Source organism: Lissotriton vulgaris, chromosome 7, assembly GCF_964263255.1.
Source record: "Lissotriton vulgaris chromosome 7, aLisVul1.2, whole genome shotgun sequence".
NCBI lineage: Eukaryota > Metazoa > Chordata > Amphibia > Caudata > Salamandridae > Lissotriton > Lissotriton vulgaris.
The window spans coordinates 1,488,936,178-1,488,959,049 of NC_141695.1; the positions used below are offsets into that span (position 1 = coordinate 1,488,936,178).

At 46.0% G+C, this 22,872-nt stretch overlaps 1 protein-coding gene across 1 annotated transcript in view; it reads left to right on the forward strand.

The window, feature by feature from the left end:
* The window catches only part of LOC147705851 (extracellular calcium-sensing receptor-like), a 210,446-nt gene extending 189,058 nt beyond the window's left edge, over positions 1–21,388 (forward strand). The window contains exon 4 of the mRNA XM_086928989.1: positions 21,155–21,388. Within this exon, the coding sequence (XP_086785115.1) occupies positions 21,155–21,388 (234 nt within the window). The remainder of the gene's footprint in view (positions 1–21,154) is intronic.
* The last annotated feature ends 1,484 nt before the right edge of the window (positions 21,389–22,872 follow it).

A 22,872-nucleotide genomic window follows, 5' to 3' on the forward strand; every position in this document is an offset into this window, starting at 1 on the left:
CTTCTTGGCTGGGCCAGGGAAGCTGATCACTTCCTATTCAGTCAAGAAAGTTTCCAGTGACCTCTGAGCTAGTTGGTACAAAGCCTTATTAAGTTTAACATAGTCAGTAGAGACCTGGAAGACCGCACTTCCACGTCTACACTGCTGTTTATGTTATTCCAATGCGCAGGGCCTATAGGGAAAATAGGAACTACACTACAATATGCATTCCATGTCAGGAAATTGTAACCAGGGGGCTAACCTGGGTCATCGCGAGTTTGTGTTTGATGGTGGGTAAAGGGTGTCCTAGGTGCATCGTTCAATGGATATAGCATGGTTTGTTCATCTGTCCCATATGCATGTCGTGTGGTGTGAACAAACCCCCTCTCCCACATCAGCAGCCCAATTCTGCTGTGGCAGTGAATTCCTCCTCCCCTCCCCATAATCCCCAATACAAAGTTCCCAACAGGGAAACGAGTGTGTCTCTGGATTTCTAGAGAGACAAACCATTGGAGGGATGACCTTTCGGGTATTAACTAAAGGGCGACACAGGTCCTTCTCGGTGGTACGAGGGTGCTCAGGTGCAGGTATAGTGTCTCTGATGGTTCACGGAATGTCGTGGTGGTATTGGTTTCTCCGTATTTGTGTTTTGATCATGGTGAGAGGCTGTAGTTAGGACACTTCAGTAGTGCAGAGTCAGGTAATGAAGAGCCAGGTGTCCGTGAGGAGCTGCCTGGTTCTGCAAGCCATTTGACCAATTTGCTTAAACGTCGTATTAACTCTACATCAGATAGTTCAGTGGTGGGATTATGTGAAGGCCCAGGGGACATGTGGCTGGTAGGTCTCTTAGGCAGAGATTTCAGAAAGTCATTGGCCTGTTGCAGTTGAATGAATAAGTGGTGTTTGTCTTGGAATGTGACCTTCAATCTTGCAGGGAACAGCATGTAATAAGTGATGTTTGCTTGCTGAAGTTTATTCTTAACTGGCAGAAACTTTTTTTACGGGCTTCCTGGACTGCCATAGTGCAGTCTAGGAATATTGTGATGGCCATGCCTTCATTGGATAGTGGTTGGTTTTCCCTTGCCAGCCGTAAGGCGACATCTTGGTAATTGAGGATCCTCACTATGATGGGCCTCGAAGGGTGTCCTGGAGTAGGGCAAGTGGCTAGCGACCTGTGTGCCCGTTCGACTATTAGTATCTCAGAGAAGGCGTCTCTGCCAAAGAGTGTGTTGATTAGGCGCTCAACAAATTCCTCCATTTTACCAGTATTTGTGAATTCCGAAACATCAAGGATGCGATGGTTGTTTCTGCGTGACCTTGATTCAAGGTCTTCGTTCTTGGCAGCGATGACCTTGAGGACTTTTTCCATGTTCAACAGTTTTTCTGTGGAATCGGAGAATGTATCCTCTACTTCAGAGAGGCGTTGCTTGGCCTCCTTTAGTCGCTCTTCATGCTGGCCGAGTTTGTGCGTGGCATTATCGAGACGGGCAGACATCGAGTCCATTTTCGCCTCTATTGAGGCGAGGTTGGATTGGACGGTGAAGAGGAGATTTTTAAGGTTGTCGGTAGATATGGGCGCTCCTGTGGTGGAGGTGTCTGTCGCTGCTTCATCGGTTTTCTGGTGCGTTCTTACAGACTTGCAGGCCTCAAATGTCAATTTGGGTTGCTTGCTGTCTGTCTTCCCCATGGCTCTGGTTATGAGGGTCTCACCAGGTATGGCAGCGACTTTGCTATGAGATCAGGAGGCTGAGGGATGGACGCAGGACCTCGTTTCCATTGGGTGGTCACTATAAAGGCGTCCGCCTAGGTCTAGGGTCACTGCAGCTAGCCGTCAGCAAGTCGCTCCGGGATTGGGAAGATGGTAGGAAGCTGCTAGATAGGGACAATCCAGAGTAGTTTTTGTGAATATATAGGTCTTGCGCTATCCCATGCTTCGCAAAGGTGGTGCTGGGTATGAAGGAGCATAGCAGAATGGTCACTGCTAAGAGTGGTGGGTGCCAAGGTCAGGTGGGTGAGGCGTGTTGGTGTCCCTTGGGGGCCCAGAGGTTGTAGCGCTCAACGTTAGTCAACACTGTGAGCAGAGGAAGGATTTGACAAGAGCCGGCTGTGGTATGCACACTTCACACGCAAGCCACCAAGGCCAAGGTCCGCACGCATTCGCTGTCTCAAAGAGGGGATGGTCGTCATTCCCATGAAGTAGCGATGTTTAAGAGAGCTGTTGTCGGGAATCAGAACAGGGTGAAATGGACGACCTGGATTGGGAAATGGCGTTGATGCATCCTTGAGAGGTAGCCATCCGATCCCGCCTCAGACTGATCCAATACAATTACTTGCATAGGGCATACTATGACAGAATGCGATTACACCACATTGGACGGGCAGAAAAATCCGCTTGTTTGCGTTGTTCAGGGTCAGAAGGCACATTTTATCCCACAGTGTGGGAATGTTCTTAGATTCAATGGTACTGGACAGCTCTGTTGGGGGAGATGGGGAGTGTTTTGGGGAGACGATTCCACTCAGCCCCTCGTTTGTTCTGCTGGGAATATCGACAGACATTGACTTCCCTAAACCCAAGCTGGTCTTGCTACAGCTAGGGCTGGTGGTAGCAAAACGAGAAATAGCTAGAGCATGGGGGCAGCGGCAAGTCCGTCACTTGTTGAATGGAGAAAGAGCATGGACATAATTATGCTAGGAGAGAAGACTACATATAAAGCACAGGGCTACCCCAAAAAGTTTTGGAAAAAATGGAAACCCTGGCTTGCACACTATGGACTCTCGCTCTCTGATTCATAATGATCATAGATGATTGGATATATGGTTGGGAGGGAAAGATGTGGCTCGGAACAATGCTCTGGTACATAATACTATTGTTTGATTCTACTTTACCCTGAGTGGCTATGTGGCTGCCATCTATTTGAATATGTCTACCTATCATACAGTTAATAACAGTTGTTGTCTTGCAATCGAAAAAAATGTCAATAAAAATATTTATAAAAAAAAAAAAGAGTGCTGTTGTCCAGTGTGTTACCAGCACACCCGATGGGGCACGTTACTCAGGAAGGGAGTGAAAGTGTAAAAAATGGCTGGACTCTGTGCCTGGGTTGCATGAGAGGTGGTAGGTAGGAGAGCCCTCATGGGGATGGAGAGGAGCAAAAGGAGCCGTCTTGGGCGCCGAGGAAATAGTGGGCGGGTCCCTAGGTATTGGGTAAGAGCTTACGCATAAGAGGGCAAGGCCTCACGATGAACCTCCCTGAATGTGGCAGTCTCTGTAAACGTTGCGGGCCTCAGGGAAGATGACAGTTTGCAGTGAGAGGGCCCCGTCTCCAATAGCGAACGCCGCGGGGATGAGTGATGGGGCAGCGCAGAGAGGAGCCTACTCGTGCCATATCAGCAAGTAGCTGATCTTGGGCGGTCTACACTCACCCGGTAATAGTGTGGCTCTGGCAGCAGGACTGCAGTTCCCAGCAGAGGCGGAGTAGGTAGAGGCACTCGGGGTCGGGCGGCACTTCCAGTGGGCTCACCGGCCCGCCGGACAAGTCGGGTTCAGTGTTGCAGGTAGTTGAGCTCAGGCAGCTGTGTGGCGGAGTCTAGGAGCAGCGACTAGGATCAGAGCTCAACAAAGCACTGCAGGGGTGGCACAGTCAAGCTTGCTCAGAGACATGTTGCAGTTACTGGAGGTTTCCGTGCATCCACCGGGCAGGTAGGCTCAGCACACCGGGTAGGCGAGCACCAGCAGCAGATTGCAGGGTACTTGGCGTTTCAATCTGGATCTGCTTATTTTGGAACACAGGCGTCCGTTCGCCTCAGCAGTGGTAGTGGGAGCAGGCCCAGCAGGAGCAGGAGTGCCGAGTTTCAGAGTCTTGTGTCTTCCATTTTGGGAGCCTGGAGATGGCGGGCCCGGAGGTCTGTAGCTCGCTCTCTGAGCTGTTCACTGTGGATTGCGACACTGCAAGTTGAAGCAGAAGTTTTCTGATCTCTTTGTGGTGTTTTTTTTGGCGCAGTGCTGAGGTATCAGAGCAGCAAGAGCCTCACGCAAGTGCCGCCATCTTGCATGTGCGCCCTCTAGCACCTCTTCTAGCGCCATCTTTGATTGAGCTCCATGCACGTCAGAGTGTTTCCTCCAGCCAGCGCTGACGCGCACAGACTTTCAACTTATTTTTTGGTGATACGCTTACCTGTCAAGATCGCGCTGACTTGCACAGCATGCCTGTATGAATCTGAAAATGTATCTTGTACGGAGAATCTCATTTCAAGTTGCAGTATTTCTTTAACCCCTTCGCTGCTAGGCCTTTCCTCCCGTGCTAAGCCTTTTTGGTTATTTGGGGTAGTGCACCCTTAGGCCCCTGTAACTTTTTGACCACATGAAGTATCCACACCAAATTTCCGTACTTTTCTTCCAACATCATGGGGACTCCAAAGGTACCCAGGATTGGTGTATTTCCCTGGAGGGGACCGAAACATTAACCAAAATATAGCTTATTTTGATTTTTGGAGAAAAATGGGAAAAGGGGCTACAGAATAAAGTGTCTGTTTTTTTCCCTGGAAATAGTGTCAACAAAGGGGTATTTGTGGTGCTGAAATCACAATTTTCCCACCTTTGAGTGACAAGCAGACTTTTGTCAGAAAACCAAAAATGTTTTACACAGTTTTGGGATTTTTGTGGGACATAGCCTAATTGTTCTATTTTTGTGCTTTCAACCCCTTTCCAGTTAATGGTAGAAATGGGTATGAAAGCAATAATTGATCCTGGAAAGCTATACATTTTACAAAGGTAGACACAATTCTGAATTCGGCAAGGGGTCATTTGTGTAGATCCTTCAAGGTTTATTTATAGAAACTAACATTTGAATATAGAAAATATTGAAAATTTGTTGAGAAAACAGACATTTGTGTCAATGTTTTCCCCTGTAACTTCTTCTAATTATGAAAGCTGTTTGGAAGCTGGACCTTTCTGGTTGTGGGGATATATAGAACTTGTAGGTTCATCAAGAACCCGACGAACCCAGAGCCAATAACTGAGTGGCGTCTTGCAATGTTTTTTTTATTATGTACTGGGTATATAGCAATTAATTTGGGAAAATATATTGGTATGAACGACACCTATATATTTCGGAAATTGAAACAAAATATAGAGTTTAAAAAAGTAGATATTTGCACATTTCCGAAATTATGAGTACCCATACTAGCATGAGAATTATAGGTCATATGTCAAAATAACTTCTTTACTACACAATGTCTTTCATTTGGAAGGCAGAATTGCATTGAAAGTCAATAATTAATACCAGTTGCTCTACAAATCTGTATTACCCTAAGTCTCCCGATAAAAATGGTACCTCACTTGTGTGGGTAGGCCTAGTGCCCGCGTCAGGAACAGCTCAAAATGCAACTTGGATGCTTTTTATTTTTACAGGGAAAAATGACCCTTTTTTGGCAAACTGCCTAGCTGTAATTTTTTAACCCTAGCTCTGCCTGCACCTAGGGAAACCTAGCAAACCTATACATTTTTTAAAACTAGACACCCAGGGGACTCCAGCATGGGTTGCCGGAACTGCCTCCTTCTAGGTTCCGTTACCAAGAATTCCTAGCAAACCAAAAAAAGAGTTAAAAAAAACCACATTTTCCTCACATTTCTGGGGTGAAAGTCCTGGAATCTGCGTGGATCCACACATTTCCATGCACCCCGCGTTACCAAAAATCTTCTGAGAAAAATGGTACCTCACTTGTGGGGGTAGGCCTTGTGCCCACCACAGGAAAAGGTGCAAAACGCAACGTTAACACACAACAATTCACAGTGAAAAATGACCCTTTTTGGCAAACTGCCTAGCTGTAGTTTTTTAACCCTAGCTCTGCCGGCACCTAGGGAAACCTAGCAAATCTATACATTTCTGAAAACTAGACAAACAAGGGAATCCAGGATGGGGTGACTCGACTGCCTCTCACCAGATTCTATCACCCAGAATCCATATAAAACCTAAGAATTTATCAACAAAAACACATTTTCCTCACATTTCTGTGGTGGAAAGTTCTGCAATCTGCGTGGATCAACACAATTCTGCCCACCCCCAGTTCCCAAAAGTCTTTGTAGAAAAATGGTACCTCACTTCTGTGGGTAGGTCTAGTGCCTGCAACAGGAAACGGCCCAAAACGCAATGTGGACACACCACATTTTCAAAGTGACAATTGACCTTTTTTTGCAAAATGCCTAGCTGTAGATTTTTAACCCTATCTCTGCCGGCACCTAGGGAAACCTAGCAGACCTATATATTTTGTAAAACTAGACATGCCGAGGAATCCAGGATAGGGTGAGTTGACTGGCTCTCACCAGGTTATGTTACCCAGAATCCCTTGCAAACCTAAAAATGTATTAAAAAAACCATTTTTCTCATATTTTTGTGGTGGAAAGTTCTGGAAACTGCGTACATCCACAAAATTCCACCCACCCCACATTCCCCAAAGTCTACCAAGAAAAATGATACCTCACTTCTGTGGGTAGGCCTAGTACCCGTGACAGGAACGGCTCAAAATGCAATGTGGACACACCACATTTTCATAGTGAAAACTCACCCTTTTTTTCAAAGTGCCTAGCTGTAGATTTTTTACCCTAACTCTGACATCACCTAGGGAACCCTAGCACACCTATATATTTTTGAAAAACAGATACCCAGAGGAATCCAGGATGGGGTGACTTGACTAGCTCTCACCAGGTTCTGTTACCCAGAATCCCTTGCAAACTTAAAAATTTGTCATGGTAGAAAGTTCTGGAATCTGCTTGGATCCACAGAAATTCCACCTACCTCGCGTTCCCCCAAGTCCTCCAAGAAAAATGGTACCTCACTTCTGTGGGGAGGCTTAGTGCCCACGAGAAGAAATGGCCCAAAACACAACATGGACACACCACATTTTTGCCTAGCTGTAGGTTTTGAACCCTAGCTCTGCTGGCACCTAGGGAAACTAGAAAACCTATACATTTTTTAACACTAGACACCCAAGGGAATTCAGGATGGGGTGGCCTCTCTGGCTCTCACTAGATTCTGTCACCCAGAATCCCTTGCAAACCTTAAAATGTATTAAAAAACACTTTCCTCACATTTCTGTGGGGGAAAGTTCTGAAATCTGCATGGATCCATAAAATTCCATGCACCCCCCATTCCCCAAAGTCTTAAGAGAAGAATGGTACCTCTCTTTTGTGGGTAGGCCTAATGCCTACAACAGTAAAAGGCCCAAAACGCAATGTGTACACACAATATTTTCACAGTGAGAACAGATCCTTTTTTTGCAAAGTGCCTAGCTGTAGATTTTGAGCCCTAGCTCTGGTAGCAGCCAAGAAAACCTAGCAAACCTATAATTTTTTTTAAGCTAGACACCCAGGGGAATCCAGGACGGGGTGACCTGACTCCCAGGTTCTATTGCCAAGAATCCCTTTAAAACCTAAGAATTTGTAAAATAAAACACATTTTCATCACATTTCTGTGGTGGAAAGTTCTGCAATCTGCGTGGATCAACAAAATTCCGCCTACCCCGTGGTCCCAAAAGTCTTTCAAGAAAAATGGCACCTCACTTCTGTGGGTAGGCTTAGTGCCTGCAACAGGAAATGGCCCAAAACTCAATGTGGACACACAACATTTTCACAGTGAAAACTGACCTTTTTTTTGCAAAGTGTCTAGTTGTAGATGTTGTACCCTAGCTCTGCCAGCACCTAGGGAAACCTAGTAAACAGATACATTTTTTTAAACTAGACACCCCGGGGAACTCAGGATGGGGTTACTTGACCGGCTTTCACCAAGTTCTGCTCCCCAGAATCCCTTGCAAACCTAAATATTTATCCCCCCCCCAAAAAAATTCTCACATTTCTGTGGTGGAAGGTTCTGGAATCTGCGTAGATCCAAAACAATTCTTCCCACCCAGCGTTCCCCAAAGTCTACTGATAAAAATGGTACCTCAGTTTTGTGGGTAGGCCTAGTGCCTGCGACAGAAAACAGCCAAAAACGCAATGTGGCCACACCCCATTTTCACAGAGAAAACTGACCCTTTTTTGCAAAGTGCCTAGCTGTAGATTTTGGACCTTAACTCTGCAAGCCCCTAGGGAAACCTAGCAAACCTATCAATTTGTAAAAACTAGACACCCAGGAGAATCTAGGATGGGGTGACTTGACTGGCTCGCACCAGGTTCTGTTATCCAGAATCCCTTACAAATCTAGACATTTGTCCAAAAAAAAAAATTCTTAAATTTCTGTGGTAGAAAGTTCTGGAATCTGTGAGGATCCACAAAATTCCACTCACCCCCCACTCTACAAAGTATTCTGAGAAAAATGGTACCTCACTTCTGTGGATAGGACTAGTGCCCATGACAGGAACTGGACCAAAACACAAAGTGGACACACCACATTTTCACAGTGAAAACAGACCCTTTTTTGCAAAGTGCCTAGTTATGGATTTTGAACCCTAGCTCAGCAGGGACCAAGGGAAACCTAGAAAACCTATACATTTTTGTACACTAGACACCCAGGGGAATTCAGGATGGGGTGGCTAGTCTGGCTCTCACTAGGTTCTGTTACCCAGAATCCCTTGCAAACCTTAAAATGTATACAAAAAAACACACTTTCCTCACATTTCTGTGGGGTAAAGTTCTGAAATCTGCGTGGATCCATAACATTCCGTACACCCCGCATTCCCCAAAGTCTTAAGAGAAAAATGGTACTTCACTTGTGTGGGTAGGCCTAATGCCCACAACAGTAAAAAGCCCAAAACGCAATGTGTACACACCACATTTTCATAGTGAGAACAGATCCTTTTTTGCAAAGTGCCTAGCTGTAGATTTTGAGACCTAGCTCTGCTAGCAGCTAGGGAAACCTAGCAAACCTATACATTTTTGAAAGCTAGACACCGGGGTGAATCCAGGATGGGGTGACTTCACTGGAGCTCCCAAGGTCTATTACCCAGAAACCCTTTAATACCTAAGAATTTGTAAAATAAAACAAATTGTCATCACATTTCTGTGGTGGAAAGTTCTGCAGTCGGTGTGGATCAACAAAATTCCTCCTCCCCGGGTTCCCAAAAGTCTTTTAAGAAAAATGGCACCTCACTTCTGTGGGTAGGCCTAGTGCCCGCAACAGGAAATGGCCCAAAACTCAATGTGGACACACCACATTTTCACAGTGAAAACCAACCTTTTTTTTGCAAAGTGCCTAGTTGTAGATTTTGAACCCTAGCTCTGCCAGCACCTAGGGAAACCTAGCAAACCTATACATTTTTTTAAACTAGACACCCCGGGGAACACAGGATGGGGTTACTTGACCGGCTCTCACCAGGTTCTGTTATCCAGAATCCCTTACAAACCTAAACATTTGTCAAAAAAAAATACATTTTTCTTACATATCTGTGGTAGAAAGTTCTGGAATCTGCGTGGTTCCACAAAATTCCACACACCCCACATTCCCCAAAGTCTTCCAAGAAAAATGGTACCTCACTACTGTGGGTAGGCCTAGTGCCCGCGACAGGAAACGTCCCAAAATGCAACGGGGACGCACCATATTTTCACAGTGAAAATTGACCCTTTTTTTGCAAAGCGCCTAGCCGTAGATTTTGAACCCTAGCTCAGCAGGAACCTAGGGAAACCTAACAAACCGATACATTTTTGAAAACTAGGCACCCAGGGGAATCCAGCATGGGGTGAATTGTCTGGCTCTCACCAGGTTCTGTTACCCAGAATCCCTAGCAAACCTCAAAATTTGTAAAACAAAACACATTTATCTCACATTTCTGTGATGGAAAGTTCTGGAATCTGCGTGGATCCACAAAATTCCACCCACCCCGCATTCCCCAAAGTGTTTAGACAAAAATGGTAACTCACTTGTATGGGTAGGCCTAGTGCCCGCGACAGGAAACGGCCCAAAACGCAATCTGGTTACACCACATTTTCACAGTGAAAACTGACCCTTTTTTTGCAAAGTGCCCAGCTGTAGCTTTTGAACCCTAGCTCCGCTGGCACCCATGGAAACCTAGAAAACCTACACAATTATGAAAACAAGGCACCTAGGGGAATCCAGGATGCAGGGACTTGTCTTGCTTTTACCAGGTTCTGTTACCCAGAATCCCTTGCAAACTTAAACATTCATAAGAAAACTCAGTTCCTCAAATTTCTGTGGTGGAAAGTTCTGGAATCTGTGTGGATCCACAAATTTCCTACCACCCAGCCTTCCCCCAGGTCTCTCGATAAAAATGGTACCTCACTCGCGTGGGTGGGTCAAGTAACCGCGACAGGCAAAAGTCCAAAACCTATTGAGCACCGGCGTAGCTAGGGGAGTGCGGTGGGGGTGGTCCGCCCCAGGCGGCACTATTATGAGGGCGGCGGCCGCAGCACTGGCCCGTTGCGGCGGCCTTAATCCTTTATTTGAGGTTACTACTGTCAGTGAGTGTCCTCAAATAAATTATAAAGGCCGCCGCAACGGGCCAGTGCTGTGGCCGCCGTTTGAAGTGCGAGCGCTGTGCAGCAGCCTGTCACGTGACTTCCTGGTGCCCGATGCGTAAAGCGAGTGCGAGGAGGAAGTTGTGGCAGCAACGCGCGCGCCGCACACCGAGGAATTATTTTTTAAAATGTGTTCCTGCGACTGGACCCACCCGAGCCAACCACAAGGATCGCAGAGGCCTCGCAGCCCAGGGCACACCCAGGAGTCCTTTTCGACCCGTTCTGAGTCATGCAGGTTTTTATTAAAATGTCATGAGAGGCCCAGGGTGGGAGACTGGAGCCAATCTCCCTACTGGTCCTCCTACCTTGGATAGGTCCAACTTCGTCAGGCTGTCTTTGGGTAATTTGGGCTTGTTCAGCGAGGCACATTGAGTGCATTTGCCCAGAATGCAGCCTAGAGTCCACCGCCTCCATCTATCAATCTCACTTCACCAATATGTGGGAAAGGGAGGGCAGGGGGATTAATGAGGTACGCAACCTAGTCACACTCTTAATCGCCTGGGTTCAAAACTGGGTTTCAATTGCCTATGGAAAGTGCAATATAACATTGTCTATACTGGCATAATATGCATACATATATACTTTTATATTTATATTTTTCCTCACTTCCGTCTCTCATTCTTTTACTCTTCCCTTTGATCCTTTCATTCATCCCTTCCATCCTCTTGTCCGTGCCTCCTGGCCGTTCTCTTTCTCTATTCTCATCCCTTTCGATTCCCCTCCCCTCGTATTTCTTCTCTCAGTCATTCCTTTTGCTCTCTTATTTACCGCTTGTTTCCTTCTCACCTCTGTAGCCCTACCGCTTGTTTCCTCTTCACCTACATAGCCCCTTCTGTTTCTCTTGCTGTCTCCCCTCCCTCCATGTGTATTAAGTTCCTTACTTTTTTCTTTGCATCCATAACTTAGCTCTATGTTACCATCCTCTACTCTGGTAATTCCCTCACCCTTTCAGTCCTTTCGTCATCCTTCAATTCTCCTTTTCTATCATTCTTTACTGTCCACCTTCCAGATCTAATTCATTTAATGTAAAGCACCCTTTTGGCTACTGTCAATGCAAACAGCAAGAGTAATTCAGTCATCAATTATCTAAGGAAGTAATTGTTTTTTTAATGATCCCCAGGTAAGAATGCAGACTATTGATATCCTAAACCTCATAATTAGATTATGCTGGTATGCTTAGATAAACCGACTTGACGAGTAATTTGTATTCATGACAATATTTAATATTAGCAAACTGAGAGAAATGAGCACCAAAGCACAAATTACGACAAAACGTTACCTTTTACAAAATAGCAACATATTCAACGCTTTCAGTTCCTTGGAAACGCAATTTTTCATCTCTGTTTCTAAATCTTTAAAGTATTCTAAAAAGTTGTAAATGAATCTAGGAAACATGTCTCATGGTATTAGCTGCTTGGAGTGAGAAGGGTGTTCAGTCATTTCCCCTCTTGTGGAAAGGGGAGGTGTCTAGATACTGACCCTAGGTTTTGGTCAGGGACATTCACGTCTCATGAAAGCTCAGTAGGTGATTTTGTGGACTATGCCAAGCCCTTCAAAGGAAATCCTCTGACAAACTGGGGGCCATTGGAGGTGTGACTTACAACGTTACTAAGCTCTGTGGCTGTAAGATGTAGAAGAAGCCTTAGTGCTGCCTTTTGTACACGCTGGGTTTTGCACTTGAGTAACAGAGCAAGGCCTACATACAGTCCACTGGATTCTTCTATTTCTGTCACTATGCTGGGTAATATGTGGAGATCTTAATCCTGGAAATTTATGTAAGGTTTATATTCAGTAGGGTCTTGAGGAAGAAAAAGGATGCTTTCCATATCTTGTTGACGTATTAACGTGTGAGATGAATAACTGGATGGAGATAAGGATGGATGGAGAGAAGAGTGAGTGTGAGCTTAGCTAGGTGGGGGCGGTCCGCCCCAGGCAGCACTATTTTGGGGACGGGGGCTGTCTAGACCTGGACCGTGTCAATTATGTGCATGTAACTTGCATGATCGAGGTAACTATTAGCGGGGATACTACGTGTCTCTTGGACCTCTTTCAGGTGCTCGCCGTCCTTTTTCCCGAGCACCCTCCCAGGGGGCGGCAATCTGAAGGATAGCCCCGGCGCCACAAGCTCTAGCTACGCCTCTGCTATTAATGAAACATCAAAATTACCTATCACAAAACAATGTAGATTTGCAAGGGTGAGTCCCATGACTTTTTGGCCCCGGGCTCAGCGGCCATCTAGGGAAAAATACCAAACCCAGACATTTCTGAAAACTAGACACCCAGGGGAGTCCAGCAAGGTATGGCTTGCATGGGTCCATCAACATTACCCTATCCAGAATCCCCTGCAAACCTAAACTTTTGTTGAAAAAATCAATTTTTTCTCACATTTCTGTGTGAGGAAGTTGTAGGGTCACTGGGATGACACAAATTTCCTACTATTCAGCATTTTCCCAGGGCTCCCAATAAAAATGGTACCTCATATGTGTGGGTAGGCATAGTGGCTGCAAATGAATTGGGCCAAATTGTGCTGTGGAGACTTCAAAATTACCTATCACAAAACTACAGGGTTTTGGAGGGCACCTATTTTTTTCGCCTCGGGCTCGCCACCATCGAGGGAAACCTACCAAACCCACACATTTCTGAAAACTAGACTCCCTGGGAAGTCTGATGAGGTATGGTTTACGTTGATCCCCAACGTTTCCCTAGCCAGAATCCCCTGCAAACTTCAAATTAAGCTGAAAAAAACACATTTTTCACATATTTTTGGGTGGAATCAGCATGCCGCCACAAATGTCCTACCCCACAGCATTCTCCTTAAAGTCCCGAGTAAAATGATACCTCACTTGTGTGGGTGTCTAATGCAGAATTGGCTAAAACGTTGTTCTTTTTAATATACGCTTCAAATTGTTGATGTTATACCCTAAATCCCTATGTTTTGGGCTCTTCCCAGACACAGGCACTTGCCCCACCCACACTAGTGATGTATCAATTGCTTGGGAGACTAAGAAGAACTCTGTGGGGTAAGACATTTGTGCTGGCACGGTGATTCCACCCACAAATAGGCTCTTTGTAAACATCCTCCACTACATCACCATTGTCTTCATAGACCTGCAGCAAATATTTAAAGATGTTCTGTCCCTCAGTGCCCAAGGATCTAGTTAACAACGCCTTTTTCCTAAGGGGTGAAATGTTTGAGCCTTCAAAATTTACTACATAGTTCTCAAATATCTCAATCTAGTCCTCCAGTTCAATAGGCGGCTCACCCTGTAGCATTAGAAATGATGGAGGCACAACAACAGACTGATTGATGCTCATGTTGGAAAAGAGCAAGAAAGAGGAAAAAATTTAAGTATACACCCCTTTAAGCAACCACATACTGTATCTGCAGATTCTTAAATATGCTGAAAGGTTTGAAAAATTCTCCGACTAGATGTTCACTGTTTCCACCTAATGGTGCTATGTATCACAAATTCCAGATATAGAGGTGAAAGCATTCATAGTGGGCAGCAGATGGAGCTATGCATAGCCGAAACTTAACTCTGACTCTATGGTGTAACATCGACAGGAGAAGAATGTGAGACCTCACAGCTGTCTCGAAAACAAGCACCGTCAACTCTGACCCAAAGGTAATTTCTTACAAGTCCTGAATGTGAGGGCAGGCACTCAAGGGTTTAGCAATGGTAGCAGAAAGGTGCTGAATAAACTACATCACTCGGTTGGTTTCGACTGAGTGGGGATTAAACATTGGTCGCGCGGTGTGCACTTTCGGAGTGGTGCACGAACAGCCTAATGACTGCGCTCCTCCTCGATTCTGCTCAATGTCATGGGCACCCACTGACCAATCAGTAAAAAACATAGGGGCATATTATCAAGGGGGTTTATCTCCGCTTTTTTGGCTTTAAAAGCCAAGAAAGCGGAGATAAAATGATCTCCCTATTACCTAGCTGTCGCTAACACCAGTTAGCGACAGCTAGTAGGAGATAGCGACCATCTTGGGCCCCACTTTGCATGTCAGTGATATTTATCACTAATGACATGCAAAGTGGGCGTGCCAAGATGTTAGAAACTGAAAACAGTCGCTAACATCGCTATCTCCTATAACCAAATTTTGGAGATATTCGCACTAAGAGCGAATATCTCCAAAAGCTAACACCTGCCCTGAGCAGTTCTTAGCCATGTTATCCAATGGGAGGTGGATAACATGGCTAAGAGCATTAGCTCGGTAATGCATGAATATCGCTGACTTTTCAGCGATATTCATGCATTGCGGCGATTTTTATCGCATTTGCGATAAACCTTGGTAATACCAAGGTTTATTTGCGGTAAAAATCGCCGCAGCTCAGCGGTAAATTTTTGTCTCTAACCAAGCAATAGCGATAATTATCGCTATTGCTTGGTAATATGCCCCTAGTCAATAAGTGCACAAAGACTTATGGCACATGAGAACACAGCTTATGGTTCACTGCTCAGGACAACATGAAGCAGCAAGAGGTCGGGTCCTATCGCTAACTGCTAATGAAGGATGCCAGGTCCCACTTCACAGGTCCCCCAGAATTGCTCTACTGGCATAGGAGCCTGGCAAATCCCATCCTGATGCCAAAATGTAATAGTGTTCTCTCCAGACATATTCACAACCAAGCATAAAGGTTGTATAACGTCGTCTTTATTTAGGCAGAGGAAACCTGCTTCACACACCCAGACTCCACAGCACTAACAGCGACCGCTGTGGAACGGGCATACGTCATCACCCCTAAAATTCCACCTGCACGAGCCAATCAATACAGAAACAACTCAATACACAATATACCACAAGCCCAGGGGCGTAACACAGGCCCCTGCAGGCCCCGCAGTGCGGGGGGGCCTCGATGCTCCAGGGGCCCCGGGCCCCCCTCACTCTCTGTAAGACGTCTTGAAGTCACCAAGCCTATAAAGTAAACTACAGTGCGCGCGCCGCACACCACGGAGTCCGTGGCACGGACGGTGAGCCTCAATGTATTGTGTAACAACCATTAATTATATAGGGGCGACGGGCACAGGCGTGTTAACACAGGCCCCCGCAGGGGGCCTCTACGCTCCAGCCAGGGGCCCCCTCACTCTTAGCAGAGGAAGGAAGACACGCTACACAGTAAGCAAGGCAAGGCAGGCCTGTAAAAAGTGCGCTCCTCACACCACGGAGATTAATGTGCCCGGGCCTCTATTTTAAACATGAATTAAGGTGCCGTGCGTGCGCACGCCCTGCTAGCCTGTCTGAGCCTTTTTGAATTATTCAAATAGTTGGTGCACAATGCACAGTATGGCTCTTACTTCTTTTTAATTAAGGTCCATGGGCGTGGCGGCACGCAGTTGTTGTCTATGCGTCTGCGCGCCGCGGTGCCGCGGTCTTAAGGGTGGGGGCGGGCCTCGTGACTAATGTCAATATTGTCATGCGCATTGTAAAAGAGCGCGTGACTTAGTACTGGTACTGCGGTGACTTAGGAGAAGCCAGAAGGGTGTGGCCGCCGTGGTACTTAAAACAGTACTAGCCCCTGCCTGGCCTTGCCCAGTGTCAGTCGCCCTGTCTTCTGTGGCCCACCCCGGCACCCGCCCTCAAAGGAAATCTGCAGGCTAGCCAGCCAGGCCTAAGGTGAGCGATGAGCGTGTGAAACTCGAGTATGTTGTGGGATCAAAACGATGGTACACAGGTTTTAGAGAGAGGCGCAGATTGCAGAAGGGAGATGGCGGGAACGGACCGTTAATGAAATATTTATTTTAGCACTGGCAGGGGCCGGGCTGGATGTCTGAGGGGCCGGGCTGGATGTCTGAGATGTAGAGAGAGGGGGGGGGGAGCAGTATATAACCGACCGAAGCAGAAAGCGATGGGTGTCAGGATCAGTTATGTGTTCACTGGGGGAGGGAGTGCTATCCTGATGGCCTGCAGAATGCCGTGTAAATGTTGCCCACAACACTCTAGGACCTATTTAGAAACGATTAATTTCACTATTTCCAGTTTCCACATAGCTCGAGCTATGCATAGTCTTCCTTGTAGTGTTTCCTTGTCCTAGGCATCTGGGACTTGAGCACCACCTGCCTGCTTCTAGCACACCAGTTCCACGCATGTGCCTCTTGACAGCTGAGCACTCTGTAACTGAGGGCATGTGCCATCCTGGTTCTACCTGTTTCCTTTGCCAGCTGGGCACTATTTTTCTCTACCTGTTGGCAACGCGTGCTAGAACAACAGAATGGTAGGTGTGGCACCTTCAGCCAGTCCTCGTTTTTTCATAAATAAGGCCCTTGTTGTTTAGGCCTCATTCCTTTGCGTATGTGGTGCTGCCTGTTGTTGCCAGTGAGTTCATCTGGTATTTATTTAGTGTGCTCCTTGGGGTGATTTTCCTTAATTTCTGCTTACCTTGGTCCTGGACTGTAAAAGTGTTATACAAGTGCTGTGTTCTGTACTTCGAGACCAGCCGAGAGGTGCGAATGTGAGCGAGACAAATTACCAGTGGCTAATCTCTATTCAAACAATCAACCCATCTATCACATGTGTGTTTTTCTCAGTCAGACTCCCACGGGTCCCATCGCTTGCAGTGTCACAGGGCTCGAGCTGCACCTCGCTGATGTGGCCACACAATGCCTTATGAGGTGTGGGGCTCCATTTGTTCCTTCCTGCTCGTGTGGCCTAACAGTTCAGGGTGCACTGCAGCCTTCTTATTAGAGTAGGACAGGGCTGATTTTCATAGGGCTGGTCCCTGTCTGCAGTGGCACAGTGGGGAAAACCATCATGCACTGGAGTGTGGTCTAAAGTATTTAACAGTGACTGAGATTAATTCAAGCATGCCACTCCTCACATTTTAACTTTTCTCAGTGGGATGCCCTGCCTATGACATGTATGCCCAGTCAAGGTTGGGCATGCACCTAGCTCACTATCCCACAGGACCCAATCGGTACCTTACTAACAATTCCAAAACAGGCCAAAGCTGATCTGAGTTTGCTTGTGATCCATTGGAGCACGGATGTGGTCTGGTCTACCAGTTTAGGTTGGACTGTTCCTGTTTGATCGAGGCTGATTTGCATATGATTGGACTCTGTATTTAGTGGCACAGTGAGAATAACATCATAAACTGAAATATCACTCAGAGTAATTAGCAGTGACTAAGATTAAGTCACACGTATCACTTTTCTCTTTTTTTCCAGAAAGTTCAGGATTTTTATCTCAGGACTTGTAAGACCATAGCGCAATGCAACCACACAGCCATAGCAATGGCAAGTGCCCGCTTCACAAATTCTATGCACCACACCATACCTTAATTTTCACCATGCCATACCATGTTGTCAAGCAAGACGTGGGCATTAGGCAGCGCTGCAACTTGTCTAGGTCTGCATCTACCCTTCTCAATGCCAGCTTGCTAATCTCCTCTGATTGGGCCACGTTAGTACTTGTTGTTTAGTCGCATTTCCTGTGCAGCCTGCTTTTGCTTGTTGATAATTATTCCCGTGTTTCCTCCCCAAGATCTCAAGCGATTGAGCTGTCATTTCTCTAATCTCCACCAGTACCTCCATAAAAATGGAGGAGTCAGCAAATGTATGACGTGTATTTTTGATGGCAAGAACACTATAGCTCATTAGTAACAGCATAACAACTGTTTAAGACACAAATAAATGCCTCCTCTTTAATACAGCCCATAAGGCACACACGAAACATGCTCCATGGTCCTATTTAATACACCCTCTCTCCAGTGCTTAGGTAAATACTATCATAATATTGAATCCACTGCTCAAATGTTTTCAATAGGGGAAGCCAGTCAGAATCCTCTAATTAGTAAACCGTTGTACATTACATTTTGCCGCATGAGCCCAAATGTAGTTTAACTTAGCAGCATAAAATGTTGCAAACCCATTGAACAAAACCCCAAGCGCAAATAAGTTATAGCTAATATTGCTTCTATTGATGCAGCATTCTTCAGCGCTTCCCCTCATGTTACCTTTTTATGTGCAGCGAGAGAGAGTGGAGAGAGAGAGAGAGAGTGGAGAGAGAGCAAGTGGAGAGTGGAGAGAGACAGTGGAGCGAGAGACAGTGGAGAGAGAGAGTGTGGCGCCAGTGGAGAGATTGGAGAGAGATTGGAGAGAGAGTGGAGAGAGAGTAGAGAGAGAGTAGAGAGAGAGGAGAGAGAGTGGAGAGAGTGGGGAGAGAGTAGAGAGAGAGAGAGAGAGAGAGAGAGAGTGGAGAGAGAGAAGAGAGAGAAGAGAGAGAAGAGAGAGAGAGAGAGAGTGGAGAGAGAGAAGAGAGAGTAGAGAGAGAAGAGAGAGTGGGGAGAGAGAGAGAGTGGAGAGAGAGTAGAGCGAGTGGAGGGAGAGAGTGGAGAGAGAGTAGAGAGAGAGAGTGGAGAGAGAGTGGAGAGAGAGTAGAGAGAGAGTAGAGAGAGAGTAGAGAGAGAGAAAGTGGAGAGAGAGACAGTGGAGAGAGAGACAGTGGAGAGAGAGACAGTGGAGATAGATTGGACAGAGTTGAGTGAGAGAATGGAGAGAGAGAGTGGAGAGAGAGTAGAGACTGACTGACTCAGAGACTGAATACTGACTGACCAAGAGACTGACTGGCTGAGAAACTGACTGAGAGAGAGACTGACTGATTGACAGAAAGAGAGAGATAGAGAGACTAACAGACTGACTGACGGAGAGAGACTGACTGAGAGAGACTGAATGACAGGGAGAGGGAGACTGGCTCACTGAGAGAGAGAGGGAGAGAGAGAGAGAGGGAGAGAGAGAGTGGAGAGAGAGAGAGAGAGTGGAGAGAGAGAGTGGAGAGAGAGAGAGAGAGTGGAGAGAGAGAGAGTGGAGAGAGAGAGAGAGTGGAGAGAGAGAGAGTGGAGAGAGAGAGTGGAGAGTGAGAGAGTGAGAGAGTGAAGAGTGAGAGAGTGAAGAGAGAGAGTGAAGAAAGAGAGAGTGAAGAGAGAGAGAGTGAAGAAAGAGAGTGGGGAGAGAGAGAGAGAGTGGAGAGAGAGAGAGAGTAGAGAGAGAGAGTGGAGAGACAGTGGAGGGAGAAAGTGGGGAGAGAGAGAGAGAGAGTGGAGAGAGAGTAGAGAGATAGACAGTGGAGAGAGAGACAGTGGAGAGAGAGAGACAGTGGAGATAGATTGGACAGAATTGAGAGAGAGAATAGAGAGATAGAGTGGAGAGAGAGTAGAGACTGACTGACTCAGAGACTGAAAACTGACTGACCAAGAGACTGACTGGCCGAGAAACTGAATGAGAGAGAGAGAGAGAGAGAGAGAGAGAGAGACTGGCAGACTGAGAGAGGACTGACAGACTGACAGAAAGAGAGAGATAGAGAGACTGACAGACTGACTGACTGAGAGAGACTGACTGACTGAGAGAGACTGACTGACTGAGAGAGACTGAATGACAGAGAGAGAGAGACTGACTGAGAGAGACTGACTCACTGAGAGAGAGAGAGAGAGAGAGAGAGAGAGAGAGAGAGAGAGAGAGAGAGAGAGAGAGAGAGAGAGAGAGGGAGAGGGAGAGACTGACTGTGATGGAATTGGGGTCACAGTGTGTATGAAGCTATGCAATGCCTCTTAAGATTGCTTTGTCTACTAATAAAAATGTATTATCAAAATTTGCTCTTTGTAGTTACATCTGCTTTTGAAATACTGCTTTGTCACATTGTCTAATGTTTTGAAACGAGAAGGGGCAGTAGATGCACTTTTGTCAAAACTGAACGATGAGTAGGCCCGATGTTGTATATCATGACAGGAGTCTGCACCAGGAAACCCACCTAAAATTGGGCAAACTACCCCGGCGTTCTGATGGCAGGGACCCTGTAATGAATGAACCACCACCTATGGTAGCCTGCGGGCAGACTATGCCCAACCTTTAACTCCACCATCCAGTGTTACTTATAACGGCTGGACTGGTGACATTGGCGTAACAATAGCCCGCATCCCCTGCAGTATGGCGGGTCGCTGGCCTAGAGAGCTCTAGACTGGCACGGAGAATGGGAGGGGGGCCCCCTCCATGTAGTTTGCAGGGGGGCCCCCTCAAGTTTTGTTACGCCACTGCACAAGCCTCGGAAGAGATTTAACTGCGGAATAGTCACTGACACATAGAGTGCTTCAGTGACTGTTACATAGTGAAAAATCCTAGCACCAGAGAAAGTGTACCAGATACTTGAAGAGTCCAGGCACTCTTCAGTCAGGGGTCATCGTCAAATTCCTGGGACTGTCTGTTTCTACGAAAGATGAATTTTACCTCAGGCTGACATTTATTGTTTACTTCATAATATATAGATTAACGTGTCAGAAAGCAGAGGTTTTTCACAAGGGTAGTGTTTTATCGTAAGGGGGTTTCTGTACCTGCTCGTTGCTTTAGTGAAACGTTTATGTCATGCCTTTATCATCCTTCCCAATTCTTTCCCCCACCTTCCTTGGGTGCTTCCTCACATGCTGTGGAATGTTTGAAACATTGAACCTAGAGTGGTGGGTGGCAGGTATGGTTTGATTATTATGTGAGGAGGCGTCCTACAATAAAGGCGTCATGTTATGCAGTGGACCAATGTGACAGGGCAACCAATATAAGAATAATGAAAAGGAAGAAATGGAAGACTAGAAACAAAGTTAAAATGATGTTGCAGTGCATAGACAGCTTTCCCCATCGTTTTCTGGTCACCCATTGTTTACAGCATTCTTTTTCTAGTTGTCTTTAGAACTTTACCTAAAATGTTCCTTTTTTCTTCTGTAGCTACTTTCTTACGTTAAGAATGTCCATTTCTTCGATTCGGTTGGTGAGGATGTATTTTTTGACGAGAACGGTGACACTCCGGTTGCCTATGACATTGATAACTGGCAGGTGACCTCTTCTGGCGTGGGCAAATCGGTGAACGTCGGCCTCTATGATTCCCGCTTCAGCTCCCAACAGAGACTCACATTGAACATGAGTGCTATCCAATGGGGAAAGCATTATTCTCAGGTTTGAAAATCATGTAAAGTATTCGAGAAATATTTCCATGAATATCTGCAATTTGTAGCATGTAAAACTGAAAATATATCCTTTGACTTAGGCCAGGGGTTTACAACCTTTTCTGTAATAGAGCTACTTATGTTTGGTGAAAATCATGACAAGATACTAATATCATCAGTTTTGTAGTAGCAACAGCAATATACTAGATTACATTATTATACATGGTTAACCACAGTGATCACCTCAGTAGTACACTAGTCAGGGTTAACAACTGTAATGTAAAAAAAAAGCTTTAATAATTTATAAAGACTTTGCATGAGTAATACAAAACAGCCATAGCTACAATGCACCAAGGTAGTAATAAGTCTCTGCAACACCACATGATTTAGCACTCAAAGTTCATCTTTAACCCCTTCGCTGCGGCAGCTATTCCGCCGCAGAGCTAAGGGGGAGGCAGGGCCGCGCGGCGGGCCCGTGCTCGTGGCAGAACCGCTCCGTAACGGCCCGCGGGTGAGCTGTGCTTGTGACGGAACGGTTCCGTCATGGCCCCGCCTGCTCTTCAGAACGTCCAGCGCAGGCGCGAAATTCGCGCCGCGCAGGCGTGGCGAGCGGGCCGTGATGGAACCGTTCCGTCACCAGCACAGCCCACCCGAAGCTCATGACCGAACGGTTCCGTCACCAGCATGGGAGGGGTTAAGTATAACATAATGTGTATTTGTATATAACACATTCACCCTGCTAAAATCACAATATTGACTCTTAAACAAGTCAATGATTGGAATTGTTGAATTGGAAATTCAATTGGAAACTAAACTGTTTTTCTCCAAACATCAGCTATGAGTACTAGAACAATTACAGATTTTCATCTTGAATGCACGTTTTTCAATTTCAACATGTATTAATTCAACCAAGCAAACCCTTCTAATTTAGTATGCTGGAAGGCACACAGTGGAGCTACTTACATGTAGCTGAAGAGCTATCAGTAGCTCACAGCTACTCGCTGGAGAAGCCTGACAGACTCACTTATTTTGTGCATCTCCCCTTCTTCCCAGTAGGTTTGAAAAGAGAAGGTTAAAGAATGTGCCTCATGATTAGGGAATATTTGCAAATAGTAGAATAGATCTCATGATATGGAAAGTGCTACCCAACCCAGAATCATTCCTCTGTCCAAGACCAAAATCTTCTTGTTCTCACACAGTGGGTTAGGTAGTCATAGGTTTGGAAGATATTGGAAGGAGGACATGAATTGTGTGAGAGATCTGAGTTGCAGAGAGCGAGAGAGAGAAAAAAGAGAGAGAGAGAATAAGACTGCAATCAGAGTTCCACAAGTGCGAGGTTAAAAAGAGACAAAACGTGAGGTGAAAGGGATAACAGGTTAAACAAGCAGTGGCAAAAACAATGGGTTATGGTTTGCCAATGCTTTTCGGTCATCAATATTTGTTTTCCCAATGGTTTTAATAGTATGATGTGTTGACAAACCCAATAGCGGGGTCTGACCA